The 13351-nt window shown below is 39.8% G+C and overlaps 1 protein-coding gene across 4 annotated transcripts in view; it reads left to right on the top strand.

Annotated features, from left to right (window-relative positions):
* The window catches only part of HACE1 (HECT domain and ankyrin repeat containing E3 ubiquitin protein ligase 1), a 293187-nt gene that overhangs the window by 50167 nt on the left and 229669 nt on the right, over window positions 1-13351 (top strand). For all 4 annotated transcript variants that reach the window (XM_033937256.1, XM_033937255.1, XM_033937257.1 and 1 more), the window contains 2 exons: window positions 1527-1602; window positions 4808-4939. In XM_033937256.1, coding sequence (XP_033793147.1) covers window positions 1527-1602; window positions 4808-4939 — 208 coding nt within the window. The remainder of the gene's footprint in view (window positions 1-1526; window positions 1603-4807; window positions 4940-13351) is intronic.

The following is a 13351-nucleotide window of genomic DNA, read 5'->3' on the forward strand; positions in this document are numbered from 1 at the left end:
ATCGAAGAGAACACCTCCCCCATCCAGCTTTGTTTATGTTTGGCATGTTCCAGCCAGAGAGATGGGTTTCTTGTGAAGACTGGACAGAACTCTAGATCTCTTAACTGGGGACTTAATACCATCCACATTAAACATGGTCACTTTGAGTTCAGCCATAGCCCCCCCTGAAAAGGAAGAAAACAGACTGAAAAATACCAACACAAGCCACTCTAGGGCCTCCCAGCTGAACCCCGTGGCTTGTCAGAAGAAGCCAAAGCAGCCGTGACAGAGCGGGTTATCTCCTGCATCCAGTCCCCCGCCGGGATAGTAAAAGAAGCGGGTTCCGCCACCGTCTTGGTGGAGGGGAATTGGAATTTCTCTCGGGCCGGTCTTGCTGCTTTATTGGTCATACCCACCACCGCTCAGTTGCCCGTTCGCCACCAGGAAGAAGCAAAAATTTGCCACTGCTTGGGAGGTAAGGAGGGAGGTCAAAAAAGTAAAATTGGTAGGAAAAAAAGCTGATTTTGCCAGAGTGGGAGCGGAGCTCTTCTCTCTTGCGTCCTGTTAGGCAAGCTGCATCACATGACCTCCAGAGATTTCTTTTATCCAAGTATATTTGTTTTCTGCAGCAAGAAGAAAGATTTCTTTATCAGGGCTGATACATGGGCTTGATAGATAATTCCTCAAGCACGGTGGGGTGGTTTAAAAAAAAAAAAAAGTTAGTCGGCCAGGACAGGAGACAGAAGGCATCCCTCCTGTTCCGGCCTGCTGTATCGTCCGGGAGGGGGGTTGGGTTGATGACCCAAATATAGGACGAGACCCCCATTTTTGGGCCATTTTTTTTGGCCCCAAAATCTCATCCTATGTTCAAGTATAAACGGTAGTTCTCAAATGTAATTTTTGGTTGTTTTGCAATTTTATAACTTCAATTATAATATGCCGTGAAAAACATTTACTCTGTTTAGTATGCCATAGCTAAAAAGGTTTGAGAGACACTGCTGTAATAACTAGTAGAAATGTGGGCACTTTGTAGAGCTGTGGTGTGAGACATAGGAGACACGATATTCAGACAATAGTGGAATTGCTAGACATTTGGACTGTTGCTGAGTCTTGTGGGTAGGCTTTGGAAAAGTGACTGCTAAAGAGAGCCTAAGAGGGGATCATTTGCATGTTCTTTTAACAATAATGGTAGACTACAGAGAAAGAAGACATAAAGACTGCCCTGAATAAGGAAAAATCCTGCAGATGATTATCCTCTGTCTGGCTGCTAGGATGTATTCTTACCAATGTGGACAGAATAATTGAACCAACTGTGTGGGCTGGCTGATGTTAAGTAGGTATACTTGAGAGCCCAGAATTCTTCAATACCTGTGAGATTTGAACTAATGCCAACCCAGGTAATATTGTCACAAAAAGTGTACCTAAAAGATAATTCTCTATTGAATAAAAGCTTAGATAGAGGTGTAAATGAAAACTGAGCCTGCTAGGAACTTGTTTTTGAAGAGTTTTAATCCTAACAAATGTTTGATACTCTTGCTTTAACACAGGCAGAAGAAATGCATGAGCAAGTTACTGGAATACAGTGCAGATGTCAACATCTGTAATAATGAAGGACTAACTGCTGTAAGTACAATCTGTTTTGCAGATAACTTTGGCCATTAAAACAGAAATTATCTTTGTGGATTTACTGTCTTTTATTTATTTATTTATTTATGCAGATTTGATAGTTACAATATCAGATGATACAAGGAAAAAAAGGATCTTAACATAATTAACAGTAATTATACATATAAACAAAATTCCTTTCAAAGCCCACAACAAGTGAGAAGACATGCCACCAATCAAATTACAAAAAAAGAATAAAAAGAAAACTAAGAAGTGGTACTTGATTCATCCACATGAATCTAGACCCTTCCATATTATCTGGGATTCTTACCTCCTCCTAATTCTCAGTTATGAAACACGTTGAAAATAAAGCTTATTTCTGTTCTCGAACTAATAAGAATTGTTGCAATTGAATAGGATCCCAAAAAACATATTCAATGTCTTGTAGTTTAACAAGACATTTACATGGAAATTTTAAATAGTATGATGCATCAAGAGCTAAGACCCTTGGTTTTAATTTTAGAAATTCTTTCCTTCTAAATTGCGTAGCTCTTGATACATCAGGAAAAATCCGAACCAAATCTCCACAAAATTTTGTCAGCCTATTTTTAAAGTAAGTTTTCATTATTAACATTTTGTCTATCTCACTCATGCACGTTACTACCAGATTGGACCTACTCTGGATCACATCCTGACTATCCTCTAAGAACTCTGTCAGATTTATTTCATTAGTAACCAGGTGGTCCACCTCCTGGGCGGATTGTATTTTCTTTTGCGGAACATAATAATAATTATTTATTGGAAAAGTTTCTGCATTGGGTAATCCCAGTATTTCTTTAAAATATTTCCTTAACAAAATTTCAGGAGACAATAGATGAGTTACTGGGAAATTAACCAAGTGGAGATTTCTCGCTCTATAAACATTTTCCATCATTTCCATTTTTAAGTGTAACACCGTAGAATCCTTAACGGCAGATACTGAGATAGCTTGAAGTGTATTACATTGTGTTTCAACCACATTTAATCTTTTATCCAAACAATTCAAATTAGAGTCCATATTTTCAAATTTTTGAGACATAGATTGTGAAAAGTCTAACGTTCGTTTCACTGTTTCTCTGAGAATCCCTTCAACTCTAGATATACCTAACCACAAATCTTTAAGGGTAATATCCTGTGCTACCACTGCCAGTGGTTGATCCTCTACTACACTTGAAAAATCAAGTTGTTTAGGTATCTCAGTGTAAGCTAGTTTACTTGTCTGAGTAGAGGGCACCACATATTCAGTGGAAATAGCAGGAATATCTTTCCTGCTATCACCTGATACTGGATGATGGGGGGGAGTTCTTTCGAGGGGACTCAATGATGCCCCCGATATGGGAGATGTCATATCCGATAAAGTTTGTGGAGGATTGTTCATAGAAAATGTCAAATGCCTGTCCATGGGACCAGATAACGCAGGTTTTGAGCTCCTAGGTTTAATCTTCCTCTTCCCCATAGTCTAGCTAGTATTTATACAACCTGATTTCCTTATTTCCTGCTCCTCGGCTCCGCGTTGCTCCAAGGGGTTCCCAAGGGGCCGCGCCCTGCGGCCGCAACCACGGCAGCGATATGGAATTTAAAGTAATTTGTGGAGACGGACCCGATGACATCAGGGGGTCCGTCTCTGCAGGTGCCTGCCCGATGCAGCCAACACAATACTCAACCGCCGCTGCGGGAGACTCAGGGCAGCAGGACAAAGTCTCCTCCGGGTGTCCCAGGAACGGCAAGGTAGCAAACTCCCCGATTTACTGTCTTTTAAGGACTAACACAGAAGATGTACTCTATGAGCTTTTGAGACCTCTTGGTTTTTTTTTTTTGATGGTTTGGAAAGTCCTTGGACTCCAGCATCCTTTTAATTGATCTTTTGAAAGGTCTTGCAACCTACAAAGACTTCAGTTTTCTCCTGGACCGCTAGAATTCTATACAGTCTGTTCTTATTCATGGCAGTATGGTTCCCGAAAATGTTCACGAACTACAAAATAATGAATAACAAAACACGGGACTGAATATCATGTCTCTATGGGATAGAGGTTAGGTTCCAGCAATACATGTTGCTCCTTAAAACTGTGGAAAGTTGAATAATGGATCTTATAGGAAAAATTTCTTCGACGAAACACAATTCCGGATCTTAGTCCAGGCCCTAGTGCTGAGTCTTCTAGACCAGTGGTCCCCAACTCTGTCCTGGAGGACCACCAGCCAGTAAGGTTTTCAGGATAGCCCTAGTGAATATGCATGAGAGAGATTTGCATATAGTGGAGGTGACAGGCATGCAAATCTGCTCCATGTATATTCATTAGTGCTATCCTGAAAATCTGACTGGCTGGTGGTCCTCCAGGACAGGGTTGGGGACCACTGTTCTAGACTATTGCAACATTCTCTATCTGCCCTGCCCCGCAACCATGATTAAACAACTACAAACAGTCCAACACACAGCTCTGAGACTCATCTACTCACTATGGAAACACGACCACATCACCGAGGCGTACCTCCACTCACAATGGCTACTAATACAAGCAAGAGTACAATTCAAATTCTACTGTCTACTATTTAAAACTATGAACGGCAACAGCCCAACATACCTGAACAACCGCCTAATCCAAACCACCTCAACCAGACAAAGGAGAACCCACTCTCCATTCACATATCCTCCAATCAGAGAAGTCAAACGGAAAAAACTGTACGGTGGCCTCCTGGCCACACAGGCAGTGAGATTGGACCACCAACTTTCCACTTTGCTGATAACGACCCCAGACTACAGAACATTCAGAAAAGAAATAAAAAAGCATACTATTAAAAAACCCCCCAAAAACAATGCTACCCAACAATTCCTTGAAATCAGCCTAACACTATTACTATTCTCTAAAACAATCTAACGCCACAAGAACCACCTCATCTCTTTGAACCAACCTCTCTATTCTCTAATTCCTCTGGAAATGGCCAGATATATCCTTATGTAATACGCCTTAAACTGCAAGGTAACGGCGGAATAGAAATCACTAATGTAATGTTTTAAGAAACATTAAAGCTTTTTGATTTTGGAAGGTTTCATTGTGGTTCTGCTGTGTGTGAGACCCTTGAAAGTGGTGACTGGCCCACAGAGGGTACTAAACCCAGAGCACTGAGGATACAGGATCAGGACGGCCTGACATCATCACAATGCTGGTTCTCTTTTTTTTTTTTTTAGATCCACTGGCTGGCTGTCAATGGCCGGACGGAATTACTTCATGATCTTGTCCAACATGTAAGCAACGTGGATGTGGAAGATGCCATGGGACAGACAGCATTGCACGTGGCATGCCAAAATGGTCACAGAACGGTAGGTTTATAATAGATTTTCAGGGTTTCTTCAGATTAATAAAATTAAACAATTTGTGTGGTAGTGAGATGGGGTTATTTGTTTTCTTAATTAGTTTCATGTATTTATTAACAAATGTGCTTAGTAATTTTCCATTTTCTGAACCTTTTGTGGTAGGGTTATGGTCCTTTCTTTCTGTACAGAATGTAGGTGGTGCAATGAAGACATCCTTGAGCTCTTTAAAGTATCCTGACCTGAAGTCTATACCCTGATCTTTATCACTCTCCTGTGTGCATTTTTTAAATTTTAATTTATATCAGATGTTTCAATTATAAAGATTAATTCATGATGAATCAAAAAATAAATAAATAAATAAATAACCCCCCCAAACTATTAGACTATATCAGGGAGAAACCACTAAGCTTGAATATTTAAATTTTCTAATAACACTCCATCTAATCTAATTGGATATTTATAACCTGCTGTATCCCTAAATAGGTCCAAAGTAACAAAAATCAGATATTATTAAAACAGAGCAAAGATTATCCATGATAATGGAAACATGACAATTAGAATAATATAGGAATACATAATATTTTATTCTAGTTTCCTCCTATTGTTTTTTTCCCTAAATGTTTTCTTTCACCTTTTACCTCTTACCCTTTGTTCCCGTTTGTCTTTGTTTTAAATGTCTTCGAATGTCATTGTTATTCCTGGTGATGCCCTGTCATCTTAAATTTGTATTTTTACCAAACTATGGGCTCCTTTTACTAAAGTGCGCTAGCGTTTTTAGCGCGCACAAACCATGCACTAAATGAAAAATACTAACGCAAGCTCCATGGAGGCGTTAGTGTTTAGCGCACGCTAAAACTGCTAGTGCACCTTAGTAAATGGAGCGCTATGTTGTTACGATTTTGTACACTGCCTAGAAGGTTGATTGGGCGGCATAAGAAATTTATAATAAACTTGAACTAAGTAGGTTTTCAGTGCTTTACAGAAAGAGGTGTAGGAGATAAGCGTTCCCAAGGCTGGTGGTAAGCCATTCCAGAACAATTTGACACGAATCCCTTTGAATGACGGGTAATCCACCGGAAAACTGTATTCTCTGTCCATTTGAAATGGAGATCTGCTCAGTAAGATGTACTGGTGTGAAATATGAAAGAGGAAGACTTAAACAAAATACAAGCATTTAAAAGAAGCCGATGCAATTCCACTATCAAAGGTGACATGATTGAATTTCTGTAGTTTGAAAAAGAGGTGAGCTGCTGTTTTCTGGAAAAGCTGAAGTCGGTTCTGTAATTTAGCTATTATACCAATACGTTGGTGCAATCCATCTGTGATGAAACCAGACTTTGCATTAAAGTCCTAAAATGATTCCCATGAAAGTAAGAGCAAAATAGACCTCAATCGTTAAAAAAAAAAATTTTTTTAATAAGTAAATGAGGTTGAAAGGACAGTGTGGAATACAGAATAATTCCTAAAACTTTGGATGGATTTTTTCAAGTCAGTTTCATTTTCTTCTATTGGAATAGTCAATGGCAACATCTCATGATTATTTATTTTATTTTATAACCTATTTTCAGTTTGGTAATGCAAGTATTTATTTTGGTATAAGAACCACTTAAATATGATAGAAACATGATGACAGATAAAGGCCAAATGACCCATCCTGTCTGCCCATCCACATCATCCACTATCTCCTCCTCTCCGTAAGAGATCCCCTGTGCCTGTCCTATGCTTTCTTAAACTCAGAGAGTCTTTGTCTCCACCATCTCTACTGGGAGATTATTCCATGCATCTACCACCCTTTCCATTAAAAAAGTATTTCCTTAGATAACTCCTAAGCTTATCACCTCATAACTTCATCCTACGCCCTCTCATTTCGGAGCTTCCTTACAAATTAAAAGAGATTCATCTCATGCACATTTATGCCTCATAGGTATTTAAATGTCTCTCAAGAACAAAAATCAAAATAACAATTAATTCAAAAATCTAAGAAAAATGTTATTTGCCAGAGTGGTGGATGCACCCGCTGAAAACCATTTACTCAAAAGTGGAGAAAAAGCCTCAACCATCAATAATATACAGACGGCAACCCAATGCGTTTTTAAGCCGTTCTTATTCTGTATCATGGGCAAAAAACTCCACTACAATCAAAATGTAATTTTCAAAAACAGGGAAACATCCCACCACTGTGCACAGGGAACAAGAAATAGAAGAGAACCAAAAAACTGTACTTAGCTTCACTGATGATCCATTACTCCAACCACTATCACGATGTTTCAGTCAATACACCACCAGCAGTCAAGTGAAGATAAGCAGCTGTATTTCTAACAAGGCTCTTGTTTTGCCAACCAGTGGCTGCATCAGGGAAATTCCATAACAAGCTCTCTTTCCTTCCAACTCCATCCAGCACTGGCAACAAAATGGCTCCTGGATTAAAGACTCCGGGTTCCATGACATCATTTCCGCTGGAGATCATTCAAATTAAAAAAACAAACAAACAAAAAAAAACAATAATCAATAAAACGCACACCATTCCACTTTCTGGTTCAGCCCCTTGGGCCAGATTGTGTCCAAAAAGAAAATCGACCTCTGTTCACTCTAATATAATTTAGTCTTCACTTCACCCCTCCGTGACGTCACTGGGATATGATCCAACAAAAAGCATGTGAACTCCTCAAAAGAATGTTGTTTATCCACACAGTGACGGGTTAATACATCTATTTGTCGTTTATGGGCGATGTTCGACCGATGTTCAAAGAGCCTGGTCTTCAGGCTCTGCGCCGTGTGGCCAATATAACACAAGCCACATGGGCATACAATAGTATATACCACCCCAATCGTCTCACATGTGGCACTGCAAGTCATCTTCCAAATCCTCCTTCCGGGAATACACATTTGATCTCCCTCACAAATCAGAGAGCACGCAGTGCATTGGTTACAGCGGAACAGTCCCCTCCTCTCCACCACTCAACTTGACCACACATCAGAAGGGCGTAATAGATCTTTTAAATTTCTGTTACGAGAAAAAGCTATTTTACACTCTAACTCCTGACAATTTTGCTTGGTTTGCACCATGGGCCAAAGATTTTTAATTTTTCTGCCCAATCTTTGAGAAATAGTGGAAAAATTCAAAATATGATAAGACCAAAGAAATAGGTAGGGGACATTTTTTGTACATTCTGTTGTTGTATTGTTTGTAAGAAATGTCCCTGTATAAGGGGGGAGGGGTGAATTATGCTAAGATGGAAAAATATTACTCACTAAAAATTTATTGAAACAAAAAAATAAACATGATCAGACCAAGGCACTGTGGTCCGATCACAAGATGATGTTAGTGCCAACATCTTCTCCAGGTGCAATATATTAAAGGAGACAAGAATATATCCAGCACTAAGATGCACAAAGCTAGTGACATGCCTCGACGTAAATCTAAAGGTAAAATTGATATTTCATAAATAAAAAGTAAGCGGATGCTTCTTTTGAATGACTTGGATCTTCTTTCGGTATCTGATCCTGTCGATACTTGGTTTTGTCTGTATCTGCCTGTGTTGGATTGGATTTAATGCATTTGATATACCGATTGAACATAGGTATTAAGTGGCTTACGATACTAAATATAGACATTGAGCTACTTTCCCTGTCCCGAACAGACTCACAATCTAATTAAGCATACAAGAGAAAACAGCACTAATATTACAGAGATGTATAATAAGAGGGAGGAAAAGAACATTGAAGGCAAAGAAAAAAAAAAGTCCTCAAGATCCAAGAAACTGAGTTAGTAACATAGTGGATGACGGCAGATAAAGACCCGAATGGTCCATCCAATTTGCCCAACCTGATTCAATTTAAATTTTTAAAATTTTTCTTCTTAGCTATTTCTGGGCAAGAATCCAAAGCTTTACCCGGTACTGTGCTTGGGGTCCAACTGCCAAAATCTCCGTTAAAACCTACTCCAGCCCATCTACACCCTCCCAGCCTTGAAGCCCTCCCCAGCCCATCCTCCACCAAACGGCCATATACAGACACAGACCGTGCAAGTCTGCCCAGTACTGGCCTTAATTCAATATTTAATATTATTTTCTGATTCTAGATCTTCTGTGTTCATCCCATGCTTCTTTGAACTCCGTCTCCGTTTTCCTCTCCACCACCTCTCTCGGGAGCGCATTCCAAGTATTATCACTGAGTATTATAGTTACATTATAAGGAAAAATAGAATATTTAAACTAACAATCTAAATTTATAGATATCAATAACAGGAAAACGAGAAGATTAAAAATTAAACTAAAGTAAATTCTAGACAATATAGTTCTGAGTTTCATTCAGGCTCAACAGACAGAAGAAACGCCTCAATTTGTCATCCAGCGCCAGATACAGTATTTGATGAAATAACCCCAAGGAAAGATATTAAATCCAATGGGTCTCATTTTGCTCCTTGGTTTTCAGATACTTTGAAAGTGGCTGAACAAAACAAGAAAGAATTGTGGTAAGAGCGGACAGCATAGCTGGTTTTAAGAAAGATTTGGACAAGTTCCTGGAGGAAAAGTCCATAGTGTGTTATTGAGAAAGACATGGGGGAAGCCACTGCTTGCCCTGGATTGGTAGTATGAAATGTTGCTACTAGTCATCTGGATTGGCTACCGTGAGAACGGGCTACTGGGCTTGATGGACCATTGGTCTGACCCAGTAAGGCTATTCTTATGTTCTTAAGAAGGAAAAACTTTATACAATTTACTTTCACCTGTCATAAACTCAATTTCTGTAACAAAAATACAGTAAGATAAAAACTGCCTTTAATACACAAAGTAACTTACTTATATACTCTCTCAAACAGTATAGTTTTCACTCCTTTTCTAAATTGCATCATAATTGAGGATTGCTTAATTTCAGCAGGCAATGAATTCCATAACACAGCTCCCTGAAGTGACATCATAGACTGATGCAGTCTCACTGATTTTGTCAAATTCAACGACTGTAATTAAAGATTCATTTGATTCTCAGAATGCAAAGCCCTCTTTGGTTGATAACAGCAAAACAAAATGTTTAAAACTACTGAACTTTGAGCGATCAAAACTTTAAATATCAAACCCAAAGTCTTAAACTCAATGCGCTGTGCAACGGGCAACCAATGCAGACTACGCAAAATCGGTAAGACATGCTCATATTTAGAGGTTCAAACAATAGTTTGAGGTGCAGCATTTTGTGCAATTTGTAATGCATGTATCACTTATTTTGGTAGACCAAGGCAGTGTTTTTCAACCGCTGTTCCGCGGCACACTTGTGTGCCGCGAGATGTTGCCTGGTGTGCCGCAGGGCCGCCGGGCCCGGAGCTGACAGGGGGCCCGAGGCAGGGGCGCCAGTAGCTCGCCAAGGCAAAGTGAGTCGATCACCCAGGACTCACTTTGTCTTGGCGATCTAATCTAACGAGCCGATAAGTCTTCTTCTCCCCGACGTCATTTCTGCAGTCGGAGAGGAAGTTCGGGCCAGCCAATCGCTGCCTGGCTGGGCGGAACTTCCTCTCCGATTGCAGAATTGACGTCAGGGAGAGCATGCGTCGGCGTCGGCTTTGGGGCCTGTTATCCATTGGTGGGTCCTGTTCCCCGATGGCAGCAGCAGTGGCAGTGGCTTGGGGAACGGCAGGGAGAAAGAAAGAAAGGGGGCAGACAGGGAAACAGAAGGAAAGAAGAGAAACAGAAAAAAAGAAAGAAAGGTCAGGGAGAGAGGAAGAAAAAGTTGGGGGAGGGAATGAGGTGTGGAGGAGAGAAAGCATACAGGCTGATAGAAGGGAAGAAAGATTGGATGCACAGTCAGAAGAAGAAATCACCAGACAAGGTAGGAAAAATGATTTTATTTTAAATTTAGCAAAGTGGAGGCAGTATTACCACAGTTTTCAAAGGAATTTGCCCAAATAACTTAGTAGTTAACTGGGTAAATTCCCAGAGATGAAAACTTCCCTTCACTTACTATGCACAGTTCTGAATTTATATCTGCTGTCTATATTTTACAATATGGTCACCTTTTACTAAACCGCAATAGTGGTTTTTAGCGCAGGGAGCCTACGAGTGTCAAGAGCAGCGCTGGGCATTCAGCGCAGCTCCCTGCGCTAAAAACTGCTATTGTGGTTTAATAAAAAGGATGGAGGGTATATTTGTCTATTTTTGTATGCTATAAAAACCAAATACAGAGAGAGACTGAGAGCTGTTGACGAAGAGCTACTGTCTTTCTTCGATTCCAGCCAGAATATCAGCTTTGTGTTCAGCCAAACAGGCCCAGGTTTCGCACTGAATAAAGTATTTTATAATTTTTATTTCGTAATAAAGTAATTATAAAATACTTTCTTTGTGTTTATTTGATTCCTATTCAAGAGAATTACTTTATATATAGTCAATATAGGCAGAGAGTTAAATTTTTTAACATTTTCTAATGGTGGTGTGCCTCGTGATTTTTTTCATGAAACAAGTGTGCCTTTGCCCAAAAAAGGTTGAAAAACACTGGACCAAGGTATAATAAATTTATAATAATCCAGCAATTATCAGCACTAATTAAGCTTAATTAACCCTCTCCCCCCCCCCTTTTACAAAACCGCAGCGCAGTTTTTAGCACCGGCTGCGGTGGTAACAGCTCCAATGCTCATCGTTGTTACAACTACAGGATTTTTTGGGGGCTCCATTAAAATAATCTTTATTCTGCACAGTTTGGTTTTCGGCCAAAACGTTCTACAGAGACTTTGTTCTCGTTTTACAAAGGTGCGCTAAGCATTTTAGCACGCGCTAACCACGCACTAAACGTTAACGCGTGCAAGTTAGTCTATGCACACGTTAGTGCGCGGGTATATTTAGCGCGCGCTAAAATGCATAGCACGCCTTTGTAAAACAGGGGGTTTGTTATCTCAGAACGGGCTGTTTTTTATTGTGGAGCCCAAGTTTTCATGCTTTGTTTAGATATTAAAGCAGCTTTTTGGTACACGTCGTCATGTTATTGAATTTGTTGTATTAGTGTTTAATTGTGTTATTTAACTGTGAGCAGCTTTTATTGAATGTGAATCACTCTAAAACCTAGTGTATAGGATGTTATATAAAGTACATGAATAAGAACTTAAGATCATAAGAATAGCCTCCCTGGGTCAGACCAATGGTCCATCAAGCCCAGTAGCCCGTTCTCACGGTGGCCAATCCAGGTCACTAGTACCTGGCCAAAACTCAAGGAGTAGCAACATTCCAGCATCTCAAAGAATAGCAAGATTCCGGAACCCCAATGAGAGCAACATTCCAGAGCTGAGATTGTGATGTCATAATGCCTCAGAGCCAACCTCATCAGTGATGTTACAGTGGTTTAATTGTCATATACTTGGCTCACTTAAGAACATAAGAATAGCCTTACTGGGTCAAACCAATGGTCCATCAAGCCCAGTAGCCCGTTCTCATCGTGGGCATTCCAAAACCCAAGGAGAATCAACATTCCAGCATCTCAAACAATAGCAATGATAGCAACATTCCAGAGCTGAGATTGTGATGTCATAATGCCTCATTCCACAGTGCCTCAGAGCCAACCTCATCAGTGATGATACAATGGCCTGATTGTTCTATACTTGGCTCACGTAAGAGCATAAGAATAGCCTTACTTGGTCAGATCAATGGCCAATCAAGGCCAGTAGCCCGTACTCATGGTGGCCAATCCAGGTCTCTAGTACCTGGCCAAAACCCAAGGTGTAGCAATACTCCATGCTACCAATACAAGGCAAGCAATGGCTTCCCCCTTGTCTTTCTCAGTAACAGACTATGGACTTTTCCTCCAGGAACTTGTCCAAACCTTTCTTAAAACCAGATACGCTATCTGCTCTTACCACATCCTCTGCCAAATAGTGTTGGTTCAGTTTTCGTCAAGGTCTTCATAAATCTGATTGGAGAGAGATGTCAACTGCAGTACCTCAGGGCTTTGCTTTAGCAGCAATTCTTTTCAACATCTGTTTAGAATAATAAGTGAAATCGGTACTATTTTGGTCTTCAATTTAAATCTTATGTTGATGATATTATTTCCTATTAAGACCTCTTTTAAAGGTTCCGTTCAACATTTATCCGTGTGTTTAAAATTAATCCACACTTGGATGCAAGCAAACAGATTTAAGTCGAACAGGATGAAACCGCAGATTTTGTGGTTATCAGATAGCCCTTCCAATGCTGTCATTCCATTTGAACTAACAATAGATGACATTGATTCCCATTGTCACTGAATTAAAATATTTGGGAGTCACTAAGAGCACAGGTCAAGGTTGTAATTCAACATATTTTTTAAAACTCAGATTATTATGAAGACTGAAAGATTATCTAACGTTTGCTAATTTCAGGTCTGTAGTTCAAACTTTTATTAATGCCTCTATTAGATTATTTTAATTCTTTATATTTGGAACTCCCAAAATTAACATGCTTAGAC

This window comes from Geotrypetes seraphini, chromosome 3 (assembly GCF_902459505.1).
Source record: "Geotrypetes seraphini chromosome 3, aGeoSer1.1, whole genome shotgun sequence".
Lineage (NCBI taxonomy): Eukaryota > Metazoa > Chordata > Amphibia > Gymnophiona > Dermophiidae > Geotrypetes > Geotrypetes seraphini.